The 26316-nt window shown below is 46.2% G+C and overlaps 1 protein-coding gene across 4 annotated transcripts in view; it reads left to right on the top strand.

The window, feature by feature from the left end:
* The first annotated feature begins 746 nt into the window (after positions 1 to 746).
* The window catches only part of USP32 (ubiquitin specific peptidase 32), a 63973-nt gene continuing 38403 nt past the window's right edge, over positions 747 to 26316 (top strand). For 3 of the 4 annotated variants that reach the window (XM_050321859.1, XM_050321856.1, XM_050321855.1), the window contains exons 1-2: positions 3800 to 3916; positions 21966 to 22093. In XM_050321859.1, coding sequence (XP_050177816.1) covers positions 3859 to 3916; positions 21966 to 22093 — 186 coding nt within the window. In that variant the 5' untranslated portion in view covers positions 3800 to 3858. Of the gene's footprint in view, positions 793 to 3799; positions 3917 to 21965; positions 22094 to 26316 lie in introns of those variants that run through there. The other variant, XM_050321858.1, reaches the window with a different exon arrangement.

The raw sequence follows: 26316 nt of genomic DNA, 5'->3' as shown, positions 1-26316 counted from the left end.
CCTTCCCTGGGCCCCGTCTCTGCCACGGCCTGATCTGCAGGGCTGTGTGGCAGTGTGGGTGTGCAGAGCAGGGCTGTCACCTGCCTGTCACCCCCACGCCGTGCTGTCACCGCAGCTCACCCCTGGGACAGAGGGACAGGCTGTTCCCTCCTGCCTCCCCGCCCTGCCTGCCACTCAGCAGGAAAAACCAGGCAATGAGGTGCCAGGAAGCAGCAGGGGCTGGTGCTGGGAAGGGCTGGCCGTTGGGGCACAGGCTGTGCCGGGGTGGGTGGGGATGGGCACCTGCTCAGCGCCCGGGACTGCTGGGAACTGGGATCTCTGGGGCAGGGCTGAAAGGAGAGGTGTCCTCGTGCTGGAAATGGGGGAAAAACCCCACCCATCTCCCTGTGAGTCCCCTGGCTCCACCACCCTGCAGCCCTGCCTTCACTGGAGCACAGCCCCTCTCCAAGGGGATGATTGCTGCGCTTGCAGAAGTGCAGTTTGAATGCTTGGGGCCAAAAAATAAACACAAATTTTATTAAAACCACGGTGGGGCTTCCTGAGAAACAAGATGATGTTAAGACTTCATTTTCTTATCTGCTGCTAGTTATAATGAGCTTATTAAAACTGGATTCTAGAATTATTACCTTTGTTTCGGTCTTCTCTTTTTAAATTTTTATTAAAATTCAACGTAATTTAATTAAAAAATTTTAAATCAATTTTTTTAATTTTCCCCTGCAGTATTTCACCACCAAGTCCATGTTGGCAATAGTGTGGGAGTACAGCTTATAGGACAACAATAGGAAGGTCCTGGTAAGAATTTGTTCCTTTTTTCCTCACCCCTGGTTTATATAAATCTGCAACAAACATCCCCCTGTGCTACTACTCTAAACCACTTGTTTCCTAGAAAATGTGATAGCAGTCTCAATTTGCAAGTGTAGTTCTGTTGCTCTCTGAGGAAACCTTTTGTGTTTCCCCTCTCCCTCTGAAAATCAGAATCAGACAACGATTTGGGGTATTTTTCTCCTCCATCCGTTCATTGTAATTAGCTCTGAGCACCTCAGGCCTGCAGTACTGGATGCTCCTATTGCACCTTGATGTCTCTGCCACTCTCTGCTCTTCCCACATATTTGGGATGTGCTCTGCTGCACATCTTCAGGGCTGGCTGGGAAGCAGGAAGGGGTAGAAGTAAATACGTGCTTTGCCACAGGTACCTGAGAGAGATGCGAAGACACCTGAAGATATTTTTGCTAAGTGCTCAGGAATGAATTTGCGATCAGTGAATAATTAACTCAATCCCAGCAATCCAAAGGACAGGTGGCCAGGGCGATTTGCATGTGCAGCACTTCTGTATCACAAGAGGAGCTCCATCCATCCAACACAAGTCTAAACTCAGTGTACCTTAATTCGATTTACCTTTGACACGGCACTTGAATAGTGGCAACATCTACACCCCTGTGCTCCCCAGTGAGGCTTCATTAATGAGTCAGTGCCAGCTCCAATCCACGCTCAGCACACGCAGCCTTATCTCAGGTTCCTGCTTCAGTGCCTTTGAGAACATGCTTAATTTAATCGGAACAAAGGCAGCTCCAGCCCGGCTTCCCACTCCACAATATCCTTGTTATTAAATTTGGTGCGTACAATGGGTTCAGTAAATTATTTTAAAGGACTCTTCTGACGGAGTCCTACTGGTTGTTAGACATGGTTTGTGTCTCTGGGACGTGAGGTGTCCCTTTGGTTGGGGTTTTTTAAAGTGTAACACCAAAATGCAGGGTGAGTCTTGGAAACTGGGAAAAGCAGCAAGTTTTAGGGTAATGCGTATTTTTTAACCATTTTGGAAAGAGCTTTTTTACTTTTTAATATGAATTGTTAACCATTATTACGAACCATCAATCCCCTTTCCTTCCTCTAGAGGAAGGAACTCCTCACTAGAGGGTTCTGCTTCCTCATTTGTACCAAGTCAGCTGCTTGTGACAGGACCTGATTTGTCATTATAATTTTAACCATTCATTTTTTTCATGATTTAGCAAGGCAACCAGTTGTCAATGAACCCCCAATACTGCCTGATAATCTCTGCTGCCTGAGAGTAAGGTTTATTCAAGCTACAAATAGAGGTCCTGTCATGACATAACAGATGAAAATGGAATAACTTCGCAAAGTGCTGGTGAGGCCTCAAGGGAGCTTAAATCCTCTTATTCCTATGCTACCTTTACATTTACCTTTTCTCTTACCTTTACTCTTTAAATGATATGTAAACAAGTGGCTGGTGGGTGAAATATGTTTCCACTAGTTTAATTTATATTTTTAAGAATCACTTAAGCTTCCCCTTCCTCATACCTATATATTCCAGAGAGGCAAAAGTAGCAGGTTTTTTTTTCTTGAATAATTATATGCCACAAATCTAAGATAATAAACAGTTCAGATGATGGCAGGAAAAAAGAAAAATATAAGGAGGCTTTTCTGAAGCTTATTTCCTTTGTTGTGTCTTTGCACTTGGGTCACATGAGGAGAAGTTTGGCCTTGGAGCTGCCTGTCTCTGTGAGCAGCATTCCTGGCTTTGCCTATCAGATCTGAAATTTGTCTGGAATGTTTGCTATAAAAATACCTACGCATGAACTTACATCAGCGAGAAAGTAACTCCGGCGTGACCTTTCTGCAGCTCTGATGTGGCAAGATCATTCCCTGTGGAAACAGGAACTTAGGGAATGACTCGCAACTGGTGTTTTCACGGGCTTTGTTTCAGTGCAGGAACAATCCTTGGAACAAGCTGCCCTTGGAAATCGATGGTTTTTTCTTTCAAGCTCCTTATTTTCTGCTCAGGAGTGACCCAGGGTAGGTTACCAGGCTTAATGTTGTAACAAAGCCATTTGGGAAATCCTCCCATTCTGTGTCAGTGCTGGGCTGAATACTGAAAGCAAACATGCTGGAGAACAGCAAAGGGCAGGGGTGGTTTTGATCCTTTTACCATTCAGCCCGAGTTTCTGTTTCAGACAGTGAAAAGGCATTTTAATGGAATGGGAAACTCCTGCTGTCACCCTGTGGCTGCAGCCCTGCTCCTCAGAGGACTTTCTGAGGAGAAACCATCCCCTGTGAGGTCTGAGGGGCTGAAGGGCTGATCCCTGTGGGGTTTGAAGGGGATGAAGGGCTGATCCCCCTGTGAGGTTTGAGGAGGATGAAGGGCTGATCTCCCCGCGAGGTCTGAGGGGGATGAAGGGAAGGGCTGATCTCCCCGTGAGGTTTGAGGGGGGATGAAGGGCTGATCCCCCTGCGACCTTTGAAGGGCTGAGGGTCCAGTTCCCCGTGAGATTCAAGGGGCTGTTTCCCTGTGAGGTTTGAGCTGTCTGAGGGTCCCGTTCCTCATAAGATTTGGAAGGGGCTAAAGGGCCGGACCCTCCCCCTCCCACAGCGCGCTGAGGCCCTTCCTCCCATGCCCCGTAGCCTTCCTCTGCGGCCGCTTGGGCCGGGCGAGAAGCTGAGGCAGGACCCGAACCATCGCACTCCCGGTTCCCGCCTCAGCTCCCCCTGAGGGCTGAGGGGAGTGGGGGGGGGGGCAGTGCCCGCCCAAAGGCGCGCGCGATCCCCGCGCTCACCCCAGCGACCAATGAGAGCCCCGCCCCGCGCGCGCGCGAGCGCCCTCCGCAGCCACGTGACGCGGCGCGCGCGCTCCCAATCCTTTCCCCCGCCCCTCACTGGCCGGGCCCACGTGACCCGGCATGGAGGCGGCTGCGGAGCGGGCGCGCGGCCTCCTCCTCGCCCTGCCCCCTCCCGGGCGGCCCCGCCCTCCTCGCCGCTCCCCCTCTCCCCTCCGCCCCGCCCGCCCCGTCCGTCGGTAGCGGCTCCGCCGGGCGCCGCCGCCGCCGCCATGGACTGAGCGGCACCATGGGCGCCAAGGAGTCCCGCATCGGCTTCCTCGGCTACGACGAGGCGCTGCGGAGGGGTGAGGGCGGCGGGGCCGGGGCGGAGGTGGGTGTGCAGGGTGGGGGTTGTGTGTGTGAGGGGCTCCCGCGCTGCCCCCGGCAGCGGGCGGTGAGGCGGCACCTCCATGACGGACCCCGCGCGGAGGCACTTGCGCCGCTCGGGCTTCTCCCTCGGGCTCCTTCCCCGCCCCCTTTCGCCACCCTCCCCCCCTCGCACCCCGTCATTTATTTATTTATCCGTCTATTTATTTCGGTCTCTCTCCATCTATTTATTTCGGTGTCTCCCCCCCTGTTTCACCGCGGAAGGCCCCCCCCCCTCCGCTCTCTGCCTTCCCGTCCCCACCGCCAGGACCCTCCCGCCGCCCTCGGCCCGGCCTTTCCCTTTCGCTGCCGCTCCGCCGGCTCTCCCCCTGGATAAATCGGGAAATGCTGCCATCCCGGTGTGACAGGGCTGTCTGTCAGCTCCCGGCTCTCCCATCCCTCGTGTTTACTTCCCCCGTGCCCGGGGATCGCGCATCTGCAGCCGCCGCGGTGGGGAGGTGGATGTGGCGTGTGCGGGGATTTTTTTTGGGATCCGTGTCGCTGTTCCAGCCCTTTTCTAGAGCCCTCCCGGAGAATTTAAAGAGGAACCAGCGAGGGGAAAACATAAACAAGCTGAATGGTGAATGCTCGCAGCTGCAGGGCTCCAAGGCGACAGCAGCTACACCCTGGCAGCTCTGGAAGTGATAGCCAAGTCCAAGGACAAAGAGGGACAGGAATTTTCGGCAGGGAATGGTTCGCAGGCAGGGCAGGTGTTTGCGGTTGTTGTCCCGGGCAGTGCAGGTAAAGCAGCTCACCTGTTTGATAGCAAAAGCCTTGATAAAATTCATGAGCTCAGGCCCGTCCATGGCTGCCCGTTCTGTGAGAAGCACGTCAGGAGTGACAGGGAGAGCTGGGTGGAACCGCTGGCTGTTCATTGAAAGAGAAACAACTTGATGTGAAAGGGCATTTTTATGAAATATTTTCTGGATATTTTTTTTTTCTGTTGGGGCCTCTGAGGGGATGCCATGCCAGTAGGAAATGGAGCAACGTACTGTCAAGGAGAAGAAACGAATCTGTGACTCAAACTCACGTATTTTAAACACAACAGCCCTGAAGGATTTCACTGCTAGTGAAAGTATAGGAAGTGTTTAAAAGCTTTGGTATTTTTGGAGGAGCTGGAGTCACAAATGCAGCTTGGCAGAGGTGTGAAGCTGAATGTACCAGGAGGAAGCTCTTAGGTGGAAAAGACGCTCATTTGGTCAAAATGTGTATTTCAAAGTCCATAAATAAGAAGAAATGAGCGGTTTGAATTTTAACATGAGATTTAAACGCTTCAAACTCTTAAGTTGCTCTGCATGTTCCATAATTAATAAGACTGATCTGTTAAAAAGTTACTTGAAATTATTTCTACGCAGTGGATGTAATGTTTGCCTTTGGTGTTGTTTTATTTCGTGTTATTCTTCTCTATATGAGACATTCAATACTGTTTTTCTGTAGGAGAACAGAAAGGTTGTTTTAGGCACTCTGTTATAAATTGATGTTTTTCTAAATAACTATGTTGTTTACTTAACCAGTGAATCGCTGTATGTATAAAACAGGCTAGTTATCAAAACATTATTTGTTAGGCCATTCTTACTTGCACAGAACTGCGCTGGTACTTGGGGCATTTCTGTGGACACAAACAGAGATAATGGATAAACACAAACATTAAAAAAAAAAAGAAAGCCAAACCTATTTATCTCTGGTTAGATCTGCCTTCTCTGACACTGCTGAGTGGTCATTAAATGCTGAGACAGTTTTATATTGGGGGATATTGTACAGGTTCTTCACCTGAATTCTTTCTGGGTGCTCAGTAGTGGTTAACTGATCACTCAGAATGGTGTGATCATATTTTTGAGACACTGCTTTTAATTTCAGTTGTTCAGAATGTCTGGATAAATGCTGCTCCAGAAAATAAGGGTTTTGAGCTCTGACTGACCATCAGTTTTATTTATTGCCATTCCATTTTTGGGAGTAACCAAAGGCTGTGAAGGTGAGGCTGTTGTGGTTAAAGGCTCACAATATAAATAACTGTAGCTAAAATGTAACTTGTGTTGGAGGAGATGGAAGTGTGACAGCAGGCTGGTGTTAGTGGCCTTTTCCACCCTGGAACATCAGGTATTCCTGCTGGTTTCTTTTTCTCTGGCTGTGCTGTGGGAGATGTGGCACCCTGGAGTTGTGTCCAGCAGTGCCGCTCACACGGAGCCCCACGTTGGTCTCCCTGAGATCCCGGGCTGGCTGTGCTCTTTGGGAAGGAAGGGATGCTACTTCAGACCCCTCTTTTCATGAATTTTGCCACTTGTGGTCATTTATTTATAGTAAAGGCACTGCTTGGGGTGTTGCTGTGGGAAAGGTGTGGGATCTGCACTTGTGGGGAGAGCTCTCCTGCAGAGCTCCTTCCCAGGATGGGTTCTTTGGGAGGAAGTGAAATTCTGAAGGTGAAGGTAGAAGTGCTTTGTTCCAAACTGAGCATCAGCCTAAGTTTGTGATGGCCCAAGCTGGTCGTGGGGCTGGTGAGTTTGTTGCTTTCCAGCAGCAATTTTCTTCCCAGGGCGGTGCTGCAAGTCAGGGAGGGTCCTGTTTTGGTTTGGTTTTTTTTTCCAGCGTGTGCCTGTGATTTTCCCACCCCTCTCCTGCCACTCTGTCCATGGGGATGTGTGGGAATTGCTCAGTGTTAGGCCTTGCCTTGTACCAAGGAGGTGGTGCTCTGAAATCTGCCTTATTTTCACTTGTTCTGCTGCTGTTCTTGGGCCTTTAAAACTTGGTAAAAGGAAGAACCTTTTTATGACTTTTGTATTATCTCCAATACTGTTGTATTTTATTCCTGCTGAATTATCCCAGCAGCTCCTGCACTGTGTTGTCTCTAGAATATTTTAATAAGAATTCCCCAGGAAAGAGATGTGGTGTTTATTTCAGATCTGTGTGGTGTTTATTTCAGATCCCTAAGGACTGTATTTTCCAGTGACTCTTAATGTGTTCTGCCTCAGTAGCTTTCAGGGGATAATCACAGACTGAGCAGAAATTCATGAAGGTGCTTGAAAATTATGAAACTACAGAATGTGTGGCCAAAGTTTCTGTGAATGCTACGTAGGGTAGGTCTGACTCAGGGCAGTTCCAGCTTATCTGTGCTAAATACTGAGTCAGGTAACACAAGAAATGTCAGTGAATAATCATGCATCTGTCAGATTTGGGCTGGGGGAAGGCAGAGTTTTCCTTCTGCTTAAAGCAGGGTGAAATTCTTGTGTGCAGGGTGGGAGAAGGGGAACTGGCACAGCATCAGCGTGGTCAGGGGGTGAGGGGCTTGGAGGAATGAGTGGCTGCTGATTAAATCCATTTCCTTGGGGTTGGTTTTGTGCACAGCGAGAAAAAGAGCAAAAAGAAAGCACAAATCCAGTGCTGGTGTTCCAGAAATGTAAAATGCTGGCAGGTGTATCAATTCCCCAGGTTTTGCTTCTGGAGAGCTCATGAAATAGTAGTTTTTGAGGGCAGTTTTCCTTCCTCATTGTACATCTCAAAGGTGGTACCAGCTGGAGGACTCCAGGCCCATCAAAGCACTGCAAACCCACTTTAATCCACAAAAAGGTTGGTTTTAGTGTGTGTGCCAGTAATGACTAATGTTGTGTGATGGGCAGAGGATAAATCTTGTTAATGACCTCTTGTGCCTTGATTGAATTTGAAAAATAGCTACATTTGTTTTATTTAAATCAAGGCAAATATATCTGGTGTCTGATCATTAACATCCTCCAGTACAGATGTAATAAATCTGACAGAGGGATGATGGAAAACTTGTGCAAATATATAATCATCTATTTGAGGTTGTCCATCTCAGCATGGTGACAAATCCATGGACTCAGCCCTTGAGCCCCCGGGAAACCACTTTTTATTACTCCAGATTATAAAATTAACTTCTTCAATCCCAGACGTGTTTTTAGGGAAGAGGATCAGGGAACCATTTCGGTGCTTTATTCTCTTTTCTTTCTGCATTCCAAGAAGGAACTTGCTCTCCTTTATTTTCTCTCATAGCTGAAAAGCAGGACTTGAATATTGCAGGGAGGTGAGGGTTCTTCAGACTGGGTTGTTTTTCAGGGGTATAAACCTGTGCCTTTCTGTTGGTGGAGCCCTGACTTTCAGAGACATGTGATGAAAATGCCCAGCTCTCTCTTAGCCTTTTTTTGCAGCTCTCAGGATGAATAGGAGCCACTGTGGAGACAGTGCAGATTATACAGCCAGGCTTGTTGTGCCAGCCAGGATTTGATGGCTCTGGGGCTCTGTCATATGATGAAAGCAGGTATGAATGCACAGCTTCACACTTCCTGTTTATAAAGCTGCAGAGCTGCGAGGAGCTGCTCAAATTCACAGGGCAGTAATTATTTCACAACTCTGGCATTCAGCTGTGATGCTTGTTTTGGGAGGGGACCTCAGCAGTCTCTGCTGAGCACGGACTACCAGGCAGGAGGGACTTGGGGACTTCGCTTAAACTGCCACAAACTGATGAAAAGAGGCTGCTTTTCATAGAATCCCAGAAGGGTTTGGGTGGAAATGACCTTAAAATCATGTAATTCCAACCCAGGGACACCTCCCACTATCCCAGGTTGCTCCAAGCCCCATCCAGCCTGGCCTTGGACACTTCCAGGGATCCAGAGGCAGCCACAGCTTCTCTGGGCAGCCTGTGCCAGGGCCTGTCCTGGAACAGAGGGGGGGTTTCTCTGTAATTCTTCATCTGCCAGGTTGCAGTGACCACTTTCTCTTCCTTTACATGTTCCAAGTTTAGAGAAGTGTCCTCAGGGGTTTTCAGCCTCTCACTTAGAACCACCCAAGTTCTTTCCTGCTGGAAATGAGGAACATTTGTGTGGTGAACTTGAGTCAACTGACACCAAGGTTCCTTTCCTGAGGTGCCTTCTGTGGCCTTCAGAGGTTCTTTATGAAATGCCAGCTGAAAACTTAGGAATTAGAGGAAAATGTTGCCTTCTGCTCAGGCTTCTGGGAGTGCATTTCATACCTTTTGGTAGGATTTTAGTAATTCTTAGATGGTTTCCAGGCATGGCAGAGACTTGGTGAGTGCTCAGGTGCTGGATGTGCAAGTGTGAGAAAAGAGCATTTGTGAGTGGAGGCATTTCATAAATAAATAAAAAAAAAAGTTTAGCATCTTAAAGATTAAAAAAAAACAAACCTCAAAACTTGAAATATGATTCAGTAAATGTTGGGAATCCTCTGGTTTCTCCCTTCACAGGTGAATCATGTCTCCAAATACTGGCAGTCTCACAATATGAGCTGCAGTTTTGTGCTGTCAGCAGGTTGCAGAGATTCCAATCAAAGTGGTCAGGAAAGCTGCCAGAGGAGTGTAAACAGATCCCATTCCAGCCATGGGGCTGCAGGTTAAAGGATAAGCTGAACAAATCCTCATTTTGAGTGGGAAACATCTTAATGTAAGTGAAAAGACCACTATCAGCCTATTCTGTACTTAATACATCTTCTTATCTTGGTACAGACTAAAACTCAGTCCTGACAACAAATTCACTTGTTTTATAGATTATGTGCCTGTGCATCTCACAGCTCTCATAGACCCACTGAGCTTGTTCTGCTTTATTTCTTGTGCTTTAATCAATGAGATCAGTTATTTTCATGGACACCTCTTCTTTCTAATAATTTTCTGGGTTTTCCTCCTTTTTTATTTTTTTTTCTGATTTTTTTTTTAAATATACAAGCCCAGGGAAAGTTGTTGGACTTTCATCCTTGGAGGTTTCCAAGCTCTACCTGGACAAAACCCTCTGGAAGCTGGTTTGGGTTCAGCCTTGACCCAGTTTCAAGGCCAAGGTTGAACTGAGTGACCTCCTGAGACACTTTCCAGCCTGATGGATTCTATGGAATATTTCTGCCCGTGTTGAATCTGGTCAAGCCTTGTTTTGATGAAGCCCTAAATCTACCTGACAGTGTCCTACAGAGAGGGGGGGGGAAAAAAGAGACAAAAATAGAAAGTAGGAAGTCTTTCAGAATGAGACGAAGCATCCCTAATGAAATGTGAAAGGAAGAAAATAAGAGGGGGCTACTTTGAATCCTGTTTACTTGAGTCAACAGTCTGAGGCTTTCTGGCTCCTGGCACTGTGGGAGGAGTGAGTAAAACAACCCTCACCCTCTGCTCTGCTCTGCACTGTCTGCTTTCATAAAATAAGTAAAGCATTCAGCTCTTCAGTACTCAAAAAAGGGAAAGCAGATTGGGAAAATGGGCCTGTGAAGGGCTGGTGAGCTCTGGGGAAGGGAAGGGGAAAAGGAAGGGAAGGGAAGGAAGGGAAGGTGGCACTACAGGTGATGTGAGGAGGGCAGGCAGGAGGACTCTGCAGGAGGACTTTGCTGGACTCTGCAAATCCAGATTATTGCACCACTCCTGCTTTCAGGTGGGGCTGCCTGGGGTTCCTCTGCATTCAACAAACCAGGTGTTACCAGTGGCTGTCATCTGAAAAATGGCAGTGTCTTCTGGAAGTGGAGTGTATTTCTGGTTAGGTTGGGAATTCACACAATCAAGGGAATAACTTGGTGTATGGGGAGCCCTTGAGCTCTTATGGCTTCTGTATGACTTAGTTATTAATTATTATTAAAATGATCCTGCTCTTTTTTGGTCCAAGAAGAAATTCCAAACACAGTGAGCACACAGCAAACCCAGGGAGGAGGGGCAGAGTAAGTGATGTGTTTTCAAACACTGGAATTGTTTCTGTCCACTGACTCCAATTATTTCAAAGGCTGATGCAAACCAGAACTACCCAGGTGGTTTTTAGGGCTCTTAAAGGCCTCATTTTAAGCCTTTCTTTGCCACATGATTTCTTAGTTTGAGTTTCTGTGTAGGAAAGAAAGTTCTGGAGGTTAATTCTAATTAAGGCTTTCAATTTTTAAGTCTTCTAAAAACAAGTTATTTCTTAATTTGTTCTATTGCTTGAAGCAGGTGCTTTTTCTTTATGTTACACTTAGTCTGAATTATTGTGAGTGTCCATGTGATATTTGCAGTATTGAAGAACTACAAAAAGCATCTTTAACATTTAATTTTCATATGAAAAGGTCGTTTACATAATGAGACAATGAAGCCTTTGGGCAAAGATGAATGTAGAAGAAAAATCCATTAAGGTGGATTCTGCCTGGGAGTTTGAAAGGGTCTAATTCACAAAACTTTGAATGCTGGATTATTGCTGGCACTTACTGGAATAAAAAAAATCCCCTGCTCACCTCAAGAGTGGCAAAATCCTAATGCACATTTTCTTCCGTGATTTCTTCAGGGACACCTTCCCTTTGGCAGTGGTGGCTGTGTCTGTGGGGCTTTAGTGGGTAATAATACCTTTTTTTGATAATTTCTTTTTTACCTAATGAATCCTAACACCTCTGAGAAGTGAGGGGTTTTTATGGGGTTGTCCTCAGCTGAGCAGGGCTGATGTAGATGGGGACATGTTTGGAAAGTGCAGCACTTTTAAATGCTGTTTTATTGAACTGGGGTGAAAGCTCCTGGATTTCTGATTTTTAGCTGGTGTAACCTGGGTTCAGATCTCGGTTTAACACAAGGTGTGTCTCCATATGGGTTCTGTAGTGGCTCCCCAAATCTGCTTAAAAACCGCTGCAAGTCACAATCCCAGCATTTCTCTGTGTAGACCGTTAAGTCATTCATTATAATGGCAATTAAAAAAAAAATTCCCTTAATTATTTTAGTGTATTACTTTATTATAGGTGCCTGAGTTCTAGAAGATAGAGATGGGAGATTCTTGATTAATTACTGTGTTTAGGAAAATCGCTTTCTATTAAAAACATGCTAACATTTGCAACAGGGCCTTTCCTGGGGGTTGGGTAAAAGAGGATGTGGACGAGGGATAATGAGGCAGTTTGGAAGGACCAGTGTTTATTTATTTCATGACTTACTGTAAAAATGGGGCAGGCACTGAAATAGTGACTTCCCTGAGCCCCTGCCTGTCCTGAAGTGATCATGGGTGGGATGTCCTGGCAGATCCAGTGACATTCCCTGATCTCCAGGGTGTTTGAATCCTCCTTTCCCTCCTCCTTACAGCCCAGAACGAGCCTCTCCCACGGTGGCAATGACACCGTGCTGACCATGGGGTGTGTTTGGGGCACAGTGAGGTGACAGTGACGGTGTTAATTAGTGTGGTGTGTCAGAGGTGGACGATGTTCTGCGGGAGTTCCTGCTGGAACCAGCGGGGTCAGCTGGGCAGAAATGGGGTCTGGCTGGGTCAGACGCTGCAGCTCCCACCTGTGCAGTGGTTTTAAAATAGTCCCTGAGACGTCCTGTACCTTCAGCTGAGCTTTGGCTTCCTCTGCTCGGCTTCTCTGCAGGAACAGGGCAGGAACAGGCAGTGGGAGCAGCCCCAGCAGCAAAGGCAAAAGGAATGGGTAACACTTATTTTGATGATTTTTTTTTTCTCTTTAAATGTCCAAAGCCTTTGAAGCTGTTTCACTTAGTTTAGAGTCTGAATTAGACCCCCGAGTTATGAGAAGCAATGTCAGCAGGCCAGAATAAGAGATAATTGCATTCTGTATAAAAATACATACTCCATCCTTTAAAAATAAACCCTCTTACAGGCCCTTCTGAATTCCTCCTCAAGAACAGTGGGTTTATTCACATTATATCTATCTTTTTGTTAGCTGGTCTTTCAGTTGTCATCCACCCGTGGTTTAATTTCGTGTTAATCATTTAATATGGAGTGTGTGCTTGTGTTTGTTTGTGTTTTGCATTGATGTTCCAGTCTCAAATACAGGGAGGATGACAGCACAATCCTCAGCTGGAATATTTGAACAGGTAGATGCTGCTGTCTCAGTGGGATTCTGAGAGCAATCCCAAGGCTGATTTAGTTGGATTTTTTGGCAGTTAAAATGCCAGAATGGTTTGGGTCACCTGGTTTAACCCTTGCCATGGGCAGGGACACCTCCCACTGTCCCAGGCTGCTCCAACCTGGCCTTGGGCACTTGCAGGGCTGGGGCAGGCACAGCTTCTCTGGGCACCCTGTGCCAGGGCCTGCCCACCCTGCCAGGGAAAGTTTCTTCTGTATATTTAAGCTAAATTTCCCCTCTTTCAGTTTGAACCCGTTTCTTTGCATCCTACCACTACAGTTCCCTCTCCTTGTAGGCTCCCTTCAGTCACTGAAATTGTTTTAAATGATCAGTTTTACTCCATTAGTTTGCAAAATTTGTTCTTTGAAAATTCTAAGACCTTGAATGAAAAGAAAAAAAAAAAAAGTGGAAGAAACACAGAGCCCTCAACAGAACAGGAAGAGCCAGATTGAATAAGCCTGTGGTGGATGTGGAGAAAAAGAACTCAAAGTGTTGGGATAGTAATTATGAGAACTTGAGTTGTGCAGATTGAATTTGTTCTAAAAATGAACTTGAATGTGGCATCGTGAGTGTATTTTGGGCTGAAGAAGCACTTCTTTTCAAGCCCTGTTTCTGTCTTTTAGGTGTTACCCAGAACCAAAGTCTTGCTGTGCACTGGAAATTTCCTAGTCTTGTAAAGAAGGTTTTTAGCACGTTTTCCCTGGTGCTGGGATACAGTTAAATCCTGGATTCTAGTGTAAGAATGTAAAGAGTGGATTTGCACTTGGCACAGCTGAATTCAGCAGCAGAGCTTTGGGATCAATCCCCATGAGCAGTTGGAGCAGTCAGGGCAGCCTGGGCTGTGTCCTGGGGGGATCTTGGTGAAGGTTCTTATCAATGGAAAACTGGTGTAAGAACTTCTCAGGCTCTGTTTTCCAACCTTGCAGCAAACAACATTATTTTTTTCTTCTCCTAAAGAAGTGTAATTGATCTTTTTGCCATTAACAAATCTAATCACCTTGTTTAAAGAACAGTGGTGTGAATGCCTTGTGAGAACTGATCTCACTCTTTAGATAATGAGGAGATTGCACTGATGGGTCAGAGGAGAAGGAGGCACAAGGGACGTGGGCTGAATATCTGCAGGAGTGTCACAGGGAGGGAGGTTAAACAGCAGACTGTAAAATGTTTGATAAATATAGACTCCTCCAAACTGTTGATAATTTATGATGCAAATGTGCTGTGTGATGTCCTTGAGGAGATCTCGTGAGTCTCGGCGGGGACTCGGGAGAGGTTCCAGCTGCTGACGCTGGGTCTGGCCGCTGGAGCTCTGGGGTGGGCAGTGGCTCTGACACCTTTTGTGTTCCCGTGGAACAATGGGCAGTGTGTTTGTGTGGAGCTCTGGAGCTGGAGTCACCCCATCCCTCTGAGCAGTGGGATGGCTGGGAGCTGTGTCTAAATGTGCTGTTTCATTCCTCCCAGTGCAGGACCTTGGGAATAATCTGCACCTAATGCTGAATTTCGTCAGACATAAATTTCCTAATGTAAAACTGCCCTGGCATCTTTCAGGATAATTCTAAATGTGAATCCTTGGCTGTCAATGTTCTGTCTCCCCGTTGCTGTCCAGCCACTCGCAGGTTGTGGAGCAAACTTGTTGCTGTGTGTTTTCAACAGTGCAACAGGAAGCCTAAATTTGTGACCTGCCACTGAAACAGCTCGCTCTGCACCTGAGCCTGAGGTTGTGTTTGAGACAGGTGTGTCCCCAGGAGCTGGGAGCAGGAAGGCTCAAGGCACAGAGCCTTTTATTGGCACGTGAATAAACCCATGCAGGGAGTGTGTTTGTGCCACAACACTTGGCTTGCGAGAGAGGAATATTTTTCTTCTGACCTCAGAAAGGAAGATGTAGCAATGTGTAAAATATTATCTGGATCTTTTATTGTTCTTGTCAGAGCATTGAAGTGCTGTGCTTTACTAGACTTGGCTCTTTCAGCTGCCAGAGGCCAGCGCTGGAGTGAGAGTTTGATCCAAACTGCAATCCCACATCAGAACTCCTTCCTTGCCTCCCATCCTCACTAAAGGTGATGGGAAGCTCTGCCTCCCTGTGCACGAGTTGCAGGTTGTGTTTCACTTTCAGGCTCAGATTATATTTGTTTTATTTAAAGAACAATTCCTGTTACAGCTGCATTTTAGTATCTTTGGCACTGTGGGGAGACAGGACGTGAAATATTTGTTATATTACAATTTATTTTGTAGCAAGGTCCTTATGTGGTGTTTGCATTTACACAGCTGGCATTTGCCTTTCCTTTTAACAGGCTGTTTATTTCTTGGAAATGAGTTATATATTGTAATTCTGTGACTCTTAACAAGCATAAATGTCTACATGATTCTTTCATGGTGGGAATAAAGTGGAAGCAGCTCTTTTGAATTGGGACAGAAGATGCTCTGCTCACCTCTAACGATCCAAACTTCCAGAGTGTGTTTGCCAGGGAAACTGGTGATGGGACAGCTCAGAAGAGCAAAGTTTAACTTCTCATCTAAATAGGACTGCATATTAATTAAAAATGCTGATAAGACTGAAAGCTAAAATGCTCTCCTGGGAAATCATGGACAAACCATGACAACCATGAAGAAAACAGTAGTGGAAAGAAAAGCAGGGAGTGAAAAGGTTGGGAACTCAGGTGCTGACCAACATCCCACACAGGGCTGCCTTTAGGGCTTCCCACGCTCCTGATTGGTTTTAGGTGATGTTTCTGCCTTTTGGAGGGGGTTCAGTTCTCAGTGCTGGTGCTGCAAGATCACTTTTGCTCTGTTTAAAACCACTCCAAACCTGCCGCTGTGTCCCCTCTGGCAGAGGACAGGAACCCGTGAGTGACAAAGGTGACAGCCTGGGATGACCCAGGGCTGGGAATTGCTTCATTCCACCCCGAGAATGACTTGACTAATTCTTTAATTGGTAACAGGAATTACTTTTGCCCCTAACATCCCACTCCACTGTGCTTGGACTGCCCTTGTGAAAGTGGTAAAATTGCCTTTGCTGCTCTGCAGAGGTTCGTGGATGTTCAGCTTCTTTCCGTGGCTCCCAGGGTTGGACCAGGATTCCTTTAATTCCTGAGGATATAAAATACAGCCAATAAGATTGATATGCTCAGATGGTGAGAGGATTATTGCCCTGTTGTTATTATTGCCCTGGCTGTTCAGGCCCACACTCCACACTGGGTTTACTGGGAGGGCTGATGAGCTTTAATCCCAGCAGTGCCAGCGTGTCCTGCTGCAGATCCAGAGGGATAAACCGGGCTGGGAATGCTGGCATTCCTTTGGGGATGGGAACTGGGAGGAGGGAGCTCTTTGAAGATGAAAAGCATCCCATAAATGTGAAGTATTGGTGTTAAGAGAGAACTGGTCAATCCTTTTGTGGTGACTAAATCTGCTTCCACTCCCTGCCCACGAGATGTTAAACCTCTGATCTGCTTGAAAGTCTCACAAACCAAGGAGAGCTTTATCCCCAGGATGAGCCCCTGCTAGGTAGGAGGAAAAAAAACTACAGCTGGAGTGAATAATTCAATTTGTTATTTATTTTTTTTTTAATCCCCAAACTCTGGTGTCAGCCTGAAACTCCTGTTACTGGTAAATGGCACGAGAAGACTGGCAGGTCTTGGGTGAGGTGCTCTGTGTGAACTGAGCGGTGTCATTTTTGATACTCCAGCTCTGAAAGGATTCCTTAAGAGTGGATTAATTTTTTCCTTAGGGAAGGCAGGATTTTTTGTGTCTGTGTTTTTGCCCAAAATGTTCCCCAGTGGATTCCCCTTTGGCAGGGCCGTGTGGGTGTGGAGGTCGACTCTTTACTCAGAGCTGCTTCATTTATCCCAATTGCAGTTTGCTGGGCCTGTTTGGGGCTGTTCCCAAACATTCTTTATGTTCACTTGCTCATTTTACCTCTTTTAGAAGCTTTTTAGTAATTGCTCTAGTTCTTGACAACTTCATAACTGCAGCCATTAAGTCACAATAAAGACTAATGAAAAAAGTAATAAAATTTCCATGTATAACTAGGATGAAGATTCCTGGGGGAAATATTGAGCAAGTGATTACAGGGAAGATAATTGTCTGGTTAGAGAATTATATGCCCTGTGAGTTTGATATTGAACCTTTAAATTTGTCACTTAAAAATCAAAATATTAGAACCTCGCAAACCTGAGGAAACAGCTCAAGACAGGTGAATTTTTCCTTGCTTTCTGAAGGCTGAGCAAGTTCTCTGTTTTATTACAACTCAATTTTGGTTATTTTTAGCAAAGAATAAACGCAGTGTTATGCTGATGGTTGCAAATTATTGCTTGCTTTGTGTACTTGAGATCTGCAGGGCTGGGGGGGATTTTGTCTTGTTTGGCAAGTTGGTTTTCATCAAGTGGTGTCACTGGAAATTCAGATTTTCTGTGTGTGTCTGTAGGGTGTTGTGGGCATTTTGATGCTTGTATTTCTGGGGGAAAGTACCAATCCTAGTGGAGAGATATTCCTCAGCCAGATGAGCTCTGGGTTTCTTGGCCCTTCACCTGAGCTGACCTTTTTATCCTCTGGTTTTTTCCTTCCTGCTTATGCAATGCTTTGCTTCCTGTTTTGCTTTTCGGCCTTGTCGAGACATTTTGGTCTTCTTGCCTTGGTTTGGCTGGTTTGGCTTTTGCTGCTAACCTGGGAACTAGAAATTAGTAGAAATCATGCAGTCAAATTAAATATTGGAGGCTTTTTGGTGGTGTTACTGCTGCTCATGCTGATGGCAGTGAGGATTTCCAGGCTGCTTTTGTGATTTTTGGTGTTGTTTCTGGGCCCAGTTAATTCTGGGTGGTGGTAATTGGTCAGTTTTTAAGCAGCCAGGGCAGATTAATTCCACCTTCCCTCAGTTAAACTCTTGGGATTCTGCCCTTTTGAGTGATTAAAGCAGCTTTTTAGCAGCTTGTCGTACTTGTGCAGCATCTTGGATCATTTATCTCACATCTGCCTGATGCAGACTGGAATTTAGATCCATTTTAGTGTGGAGAGAAGGCACAGAGAGGTTAAGTGGCTCTTGCCTGAATGTCTCAGGCAGTATTAAGAGTGCAAATGTTTTTCTCTCTTCCCCTTTGCTGTGCTTTGGAAAGCTGTGGTTTGTGTCTCATCCCAGCAATTTCCAGCAGGGAGTTTGGAGTCTGAAGAACAGGGGGAAAAGCTTTGTCAGGGAAGGTGTTCTTGGGGCTGCTCTGACTTCCCAGGTAAACATGAAATAGGACTTTAAAATGCATCCCTTGTGCTCGTCCTCCCTCCTGTGCCATCCAGTGAGTGTGTTATCTGAGCTGCAGTCAATCCACCAGGCCTGAGTGGTGTCACTGCTCTTCTGGTGTTACATCATTAACAAAATCACATATACATATAATTAAGGAAGATTTTAAGTACTTTCTTTGCAGTATTTGAATAAAACGTTGCTGAGGTGATTTTTGCAGATCTTAGTGTAGATTCATCGGTCTCCAAGGAAGTCTCTCAGAACATGCTCTGTAGGTACTTTGATTAGTGAGAAACTGGCTTTGATGTCACCATTTTCTTCTCTCTCTTTCTCCAAAACAGGAAGTGAACAAGCAAAAATATCAATATTAGGTGCATTTAGTCATCCAGTCACATTTTTATGATGGCTCTTAATAAATTTCCCCAGCAGTCTGGTGACAGCAGAGCAGCTTTTACTGAGTGTTTGTGTCCCAGCTCTGAAGTTGTCCGGGGCCTTCCAGGGTGACCTTTGCTGGTTGTGCTGCACCTGAACCACACGTTACTCACAGGGGCTTTTGGGGCCTCCCAGGATAAAAGCCAAGCAGGTGGGGGTGGCATTGGGGCTGCAGGGAGTCTGAAGTGAGCAGAGATTGTCAGGTGTGGCTGCAGGACCTGCCAGAGCTCCGCTCCAGCCGATGGATTGAAGCAGATCTGAAGGTACCTCTGAAGCTGGGCTTGAACATTCCAGCCTGGGTAAGCAGAAAAGATTGGTTTCTCCTGCTGGAAGAGGAGAATGTGGGGTGAAGGCAGAGCAGAGGGCGGTTCCAGCACGGGACTGTTTTGGAAGGCACTGCACAAGTCATTACCTGGGTAGATGGGCATTAGCACATCCATATAAACAGTCTGGAGTTTAAGTAACACACTGGAACTAAAAATACCCTCAGCAGTTGGTGAGCTGGAGCTTTGGTGCAATTACTTTAAGCTGGGTGACATTTTTAGCTGAGGTTGCGTGGTTTCATTTAAACTTTATTAAACAAACTGGAGCTCCAGTATTCCCTGGAGAGTTGGATGCAGCACTAATCTCCTGTTCAAGTGTCTCCAGCTTTCCTGGAAACCCTCCAGCTGAGGTAGCACCGAGGTCTGTGTTAGCAAAGTTAACCCAGCACAGTGACAGCCTGTGCCTTCTTTTGGGGAGAACACCAGTTCTTTCAATGGTGATTTTTGGAAGGGAGCAGATATATTTTTTTTAAGAATTTACATACAGTATCTAACTACTGAAACTTGCTTTTGTTGCCTTGAATTAGAGCCTTCCCATAAAAAGTTAACTTCTGTAACTTGGAGGTGTGAAGAATGAGATCTGCAGTTCCAATCCCATCGCTTCCCCCACAATCATTTTGAGGGGGTGCCACCTGCAACTGGGAGGTGTGATGTGGAGGTGGCTTTTGCTGTGCTGAGGAGGTGGCTTTTGCTGTGTTGACTGCCATGAACTTATTTTTGGGAAGTTGGAAGTTTCTCTCTGTGGGGCTGTGAATGCAACAAGGGTGTATTTAGTCGTGTCTGCCTCCTGTGTCTGGTGGCAGCAGCTTGTGAATGGCCTTTTGGAGGTGTTTGGAGCCAAATGGCTCCTCAAAGTGTTTGGACTGTGGAAAAAGTGAACATACTTAATGAAAGAACTTTAGGAAGCAGGGTTGTCAGCTCTGTTTACATCTAAAGGACTAAAAATACCTCCGTGGTCTGTGATGCTTCGTGTGCAGGGCTCGTGGAACTGAGGGGGAAAAGGTGGCTTTGGGGGGTGGGAGTGTTCTAATTCCTAGTGTTGTTATAGTAGTAGATGGATTGCTCCTGGAAATGTTCCTTTAATAATTCAATGCTTAGTTTTATTTCCTCTCAACACCCCATCGTGTTCCATCTCTCGGTGCTGAGTAATTGGGACTTCGGTGTTGGGATTTTGTGTTCAAATATTTTGTCTTCCAGGCTCACAGTAAACATTGATAATATCTTTGATTTATACTCTACTCGTTTCAGTTGTATTTGGTGGGCCTGCATCTAAATGTCTGATGAACTTCTCTTTACAAAGCTTTGCAGATGATTGTAAATGGGCAGCATCAGTCATTTTAATGGCTGCTGGGGAAGGAGTGGAAGTAATTACCTTTGCTGTTAGTCCATGACCTGTTTTGTAGTTTCTGCATGCAAACAATAATATTAAGTGGTCTCTGGCACTAATAACTTGCTTTTGAAATATAACACGGGCTGGCAGTATCAACTCATCATTTCCATTAAATATCCTGATAGCGTCGTTCTCTCTGAAGGTCTGGGTAGCACTGGGGACAAGCTCTGTGTGTGTGTAGGGAGAGAAAAACTGCAACAAATGGGAACATTTTCATCCAAGAACTGTTGCTACATTTAGCCTGGGGTGCAGGTTGTGTTTGCTTTACCTTGCCAAGAGAGCAGAGCCAGGAGCATCATCCCATGTGAGGACACAGGAGCAGCAGCTGCCTCTCTGGACAGGTGTTGTTATGAGATAGTGAGATTTAAACACTGTGTGAGGCAGGTAACAGTGTTATCCCAACATTCCTCTGCCATGTCATTACAGCATGCTTGGTTCAGGAAAGCAAGATATGTGATAATGCTAATCAGCACTGTGCTAATTGATGGCTCTGCTGCTGTGTGGGTCACACTGCAGGTTTAGTTCTTAGATACTTGGATTTCTTTTTTTTTTTTTCCTCTCCTGGTCAGAAGTCCCCCAGAATCTGTAATACAATTTGAGCAGAAACATAACCCAATTCCTGGTGTTAAACTCAATTGTTAAGCAGAGCCAATAGTCTGTTTTGGTGTTGACAAGGATTAAAATTAGGGAGGAATGTTTTAATGTGATTTGCTTTTAAGGATTGATTTTTCTTTTGATGAATGAATTAAGTGAAATGTAGAAGTTTTGCTGAGGGCCGGATTAAACCCTCAAGGCTTCTGTTTTATTTTGGCTGACAAAAAGCCCTGACAAGCCTTTGGCCATGTCAGTGTTGATTCTGTCTGGGCTGGTGATATCAGGGTTAGGAAAATGCCTTACTATAAATACAGTGGCCCAGCTCCCACGTGCAGCATCACTCGTGCAGCTCCTGCCTGGTAAATAAATCACCCTGCACCACTGGGGGACTTCCAGGGGGCTCCAGGCCAAGCTGTGCTGTCCCTGAGGCTTGGCTTGTTTTGTTCCACGAGGCACTTCCCTTCCCAAACACTTGGTTAGAAAGTTGCTCTGTGCCCGGGAGGTCTGAGGGCTTCCTGCTTTCCAGGAAACTCCCAGGCAGGGATGGGATGGGTGGGATGGGATGGGATGGCAGCAGGTTCTGCACCTTCCCAGCTGGGAACAGGCCTGGGCAGGTGGGGCTGGCAGGCAGAGTTTGGCTGTGCAAGGCAATCCTGGGTGAAGAATTCCATGTAGTCCCGAGTTTTATCCCTCTTAAATCACCCCTCGCTGCACTGTCTCATGAGCAGGTAGTGGAGGTATTTTATGTTTTTAATGCAGAAAATCAGGCTGGTTCCAGGATGAAGCTGCTTGAAAGATGCTGTTGGAGCTGCTCTAAATAATATTCACCACTGTTGGTTGCAGATAATTCCTCTGGCTTGCATGCAGTGTAAAACTGATCATAAAACTGGCTCATTTTCCTTTGTGTGACAATAATGGTGCTGAATTTAGAGCAAATTATAATACACCATTGAAGTCAGAAAACTTAGGCAGTGAACTGGTGTTCACACTGATGTTAACTGTAGGTCTGCTTCCCTTCTCTCTTTTCAAGCAAGATTAGATTATTAGATCTCATTTTCTAGTAGTCACATCTCCCCACTGTTTAGGTGAAATCATGCATTTAATTTCTTTGTGTCTTTTTATTGGAGAGGTAAACGCAAGGCCTGCAGAATTCTGGGATTCCTTAGGCTGTTACCTTTCTCTAACATCTTTATTGACTGCTTTTTTTTTCATCCTCTGTTCTCACTCAACAGTTACAGACATAGAGCTGAAGAGGCTGAAAGATGCTTTCAAGAGGACCTGTGGCCTCTCCTATTATATGACCCAGCAGTGCTTCATCAGGGAAGTTCTTGGTGATGGAGTCCCTCCAAAAGTTGCTGAGGTGAGCTCTGAACCTGCTGTTCACCTGGGGATGATGTTCCAGGCTTGGCTTAGCAGGGACGTGGGCTGGACTGAGCTAATTCCACCCCACAGATGGGTGGGAGCTGAGCTGGAATTAAATGAGTATCCAGAAAGTAAAAGACTGGGAATTTGTTACAGAGCCATTTTTTTTCTTTCATAGCTTCTGCCTGAGAGAGAAATAAAAATATTATTGGTAGAGGGGAAAAAAAGATGAGGCAGAGCTTTCAAATGAGACTTGCTCCTTGTCATCTCCAGTCACAGCTCCTGTTTTGGGTCCTCAGTGGTGCTGAGCTCACGGGCAGCCTGCAGGTCTGCAGTGTGAGTGGACACTGTGAGTGTGCATTGCAGATGGATTAACACCCTGCCACACTTGCTCTTCCCTAAGCTTCTTCTCCTCCCCATTCTTTTTCCCCCTGGTTGTCCAAAGTGCTAACAAAGAGGATGATTCCACTGTCATCTCTAAACTGTGTGGGTGATTGAGGCTTCCCAGGAAGATGTTCCACATATGTGTTAACACCAGGAAATTAAAAAGAGGGATGTGATTTGCCCATGGGTTAAAGCCTCTCTTCAGTATTAATTTCTGAGGGTGTTTTCTGAATTCTTTGACTAAACAAAAAAATGTATCGACTGCACACAATTGATTTGAAATAATTCTCAGCATTTTATATTAACTTGTACTACTGTATCCCTTTTATGTCAATATTAAGGATGAAATTACTGATATAGTCCCAAATAGAGATTCTGGGTTTTCAACTGTCTACTGGCCACTCTCTGGTTTATTTATTTAAAAATCTGTCCTTAAAGAGAAAATTTTGGTGATGGTCATGTCTTTTAACACCCATTCTGGTTGTACAGCAGTCCTTGCTTTCCAGGTGGTGGAATAAAATTAATGGAAGAGTCATAATTGGTTTTTGATGGCATCTCATCAGAACTCATTTCAAAATTCGAGTGCCAGTGATGGTACTTGTCAGACTCAGGCAATGCAGGGTCGTATCTGGGAGCTTGAATACTGTAAATTTGGACAAAATTTGGGTTTGATTCTGCTCCTCCTGAGCAGGGATGCTCTGTAATTGCTGGCTGCAGGATGGAGAAAGGCAGGCAGAGTCATTAGGCAGCTAAAGAGCTTGTTCTGGGTTTTCAGCCTTTCAGTCATTAAAATAGATCATTTGCAGCCTCAGGTTGCTGGGCTGGCTGCTCTGCATGTTCTGAGTAATAGTTTCTCATGTCTGAGCAGTGATGGGCCTTCAGGAATTTGTTAAATTAAAAACACAGGAGTTGTGCAGAGGGAACACAGAACAGGGAACTGAAGCCAGTGCAACTTTGGTCACACACACAAACCCTTTTCTACGTGTTCAGGACAGCAAAGTTCTCGAGAGATCTCCTGGCAAATGGAGATATTAATAAAATGCAGTGAGGAGCTGTGCTGGGGGGTGTGTTGTTTAACTGCAGGAGAGCTGGGCAGGTGGTGAGAAGCATGAGCAGCTTCTGATTTTACATGCAAGGAACTACTGGAATCACCATGTGCAGTTGTGGGCACCTGGATGGTAGAGGTGTCGTGCAGAGGAGGTGCAAGGACAGGATGATGATGATGATGATGATGCTTCAAGGTGGCTTTTTTCTCATAGTTTTCTATTTTAGGCTGAGAAGGAGAACAGTGGTGAGAAAGGAGCTCCTAACTTTGGCCAGTGCAGTCATTTCAGTGACTCATGAGATTCCATCTCTTATAAATACACTCAGGAGTTCTGTGAGGTGGGTTGTGCACAGCACTCAGTGCTCCTGACCGAGGAGCTGAGTGGCAGTGCAGCTTTTTCTCCCACAGTGACTCACTGGTTACCAAGCTGCAGCCCCAGAGAGGCAAGGAGAGGAGGGATGGTGCCAGCAGGGACAGGAGGGACACACTGAGGGGGCTGCCAGAACGGGAACACAGAATTCCCAAGGACTGGGAGAGCAGAGGGGTCAGAGGGATAAAATCAGGAAGGAATCCAGGACATTTTCTACTCCGGAGAAAGGAGAACGTCTTGAGCATCTCCTGCTCTCCCAGCAGCCTTTACTGCAGCTCATGGGCACAGGGCCAGGGATTGGGACCCAGAGGGAACTGCCTGGATAGGCTGAGGCTGCTTCTGAACAGAAAAGAACCCTCTCTTCATGCTCTTCATGGAACACAACGTGTCAGACTCAAATCTGATAAAAAGGTATTACTTTGTACCATACAACTGTCCTAAAGTTTTCATTGTGAAATGTAAATTGCTGTGACAGTCAGGGTGTGGTTATTTTAAGTAAAGCTGCAACAGTATTAAGTAATTTTGGAAAATTGCATCAGCTTTTGCTGGTGCATATTGCTACAATTTCTCAGATAGCACATCAGTGTGAGAAATTGTGGAGCCCCTTCTCTAGACATGCACACTAATGTGTTATATGTTATTCTGTGACCATCCAGTGTTTATAAACTCTTCCCAAGCAATGGTTAAGCAGCTCCAAGCAGTGCCAGCTGCCCATGATCATAATTACACCCGTTAAATACAGATACATTGGGCATTCCCATGGAATTCCTCTTCTGTGTTTATATCAGGAGCAGACAATGTGTTGAAATAATGCATAAATGTAATATTTGGCTGATACCATTTACAGTGCCGTGCCTGCAGACATATTTTGATGGTGGGCAGGGGTTGGATGGGCTGGGCCAGGGGAGGATTTTTGGCACAGAAGGATGTCCAGGTGTCTCCAGGGAGGCTGCAGAGCAGCGGCAGATCCGGTGTAGCCACTCTGGGTTAGGTGTTCCCTTATCTCCTCCTTGCCACCACAGCACTGTGGGGCTTGGCCAGGTCTAACCAGTGCCCTTGACAGCCCAGGACTGGTTTTGTTTGGTCACTCCCAGTCCTGGCTTGGTTTTGCCTTGAGGTGGAAACCAGCCCTGTGATAGTGCAGTGACTCACGGGGCTCTGGCCTTGAGGACTCACCACTGGGGCTGGGGGGAAGCAAAGAGGGATTTGTCTTCCAGGAGCTTTCTTCTTTGTCCACTTGTGAGGCTCTTGCAGAATCCCAACTCCTCAGGTCCTTGAGGAAGCACAGCTCAGTCTGAGCTTTGTCACCAGACGTTTCTGACGCTCGTTTTTGAGCCTCACACCATCATCCTAAAGAGTCTCAGAGGTGACACATGCCACCCTCAGCAGGTGTGGAAGTTAGTAGCCATATAGTGTATTCATTGGGAATTTTCAGTTGTCTTCTGCCCTTTTATTAGGAAAAGCTGCAGGTTCAGCCCTCCCAGTGATGTTACTGCACCTGCTCACAGAGGTTTCCTCTCAGTGCTGCTGGTTTTGTTCCATCCTCACTCAGAGCTGTCTCTGAGAAGTGTCACTTTATGATTTACATCACTGAAGTGATTAAACCACCAAGGAAGCTGAATTTTCCTTTATTTATACCAAAGAGTGGTCCACTCTGGGGAATTGAAGCCAAGGTGATGGATTGCAACAGGAGAGTTGGTAATCCTTGTTTACTGGAAGGAGTTGCTGTTTGTCCTAAAACGGCAGAGTGACTGCCTGTCTCGTGTGTCAGCGTTGAGTCACTGCTCAGGTGCTGATGGGGCAGTGAGGCTGCAGCATCCAGGCTTTTCCTGGGAAAGGCTGCAGCCTTTTTCTCGGCAAAGGAGAATTCTTCAGCCCTTCCAGAACTGGGGCTTTTCCTTTCCCATGGGAAAGGTCAGTTCTTCAGCCCTTCCTCAACTGGCTGCGGGTGCCGCTCTGCGGATCCAGACGTGAGTTCTGAGTGCAGTTCTTGATCCCAAGTGCTTTCTCTTGGGAGACAGATGTAAATCCTGCTCTTAGAGCAGGGCACCAGACTGGACCAGTCAGCCCAGCAGCAGTTGCAGTGCTGGGGTAGTTGAGGTACAGCTGATGAAGGTTGCTTGGTTGGGTTAGGTGTCTCACACCTTTGTGGAGCAGCACAAGTTGTTCATGGCTCACTGGAAGTGCCTCTCCTGGGACAGGGGCAGTGAAACACCTGATGCTCCAACAATCCCTTTGATGATTTTGAGCCTGTCAAAGCCCAGCCTGGAGGAGATTTCATTTTCATTTCCCTGCTAGAGAAGTCTGGGGAAGTAACCAACCCCCCGAGCAAGCCAGAAGCTGCCTTCACTGGAGGGTTCTAATGTGGGGTTTGATATTGCTCTTCATGACGAGTCCCTGTTGTTTCACTGACTAAAAGACC

This window comes from Myiozetetes cayanensis, unplaced genomic scaffold (assembly GCF_022539395.1).
Source record: "Myiozetetes cayanensis isolate MyiCay16 unplaced genomic scaffold, myiCay2020 scf27, whole genome shotgun sequence".
Classification (NCBI taxonomy): Eukaryota; Metazoa; Chordata; class Aves; order Passeriformes; family Tyrannidae; genus Myiozetetes; species Myiozetetes cayanensis.
Note: the sequence above shows the minus strand (reverse complement) of the source record. Positions and strands in the feature narration are given on the sequence as shown.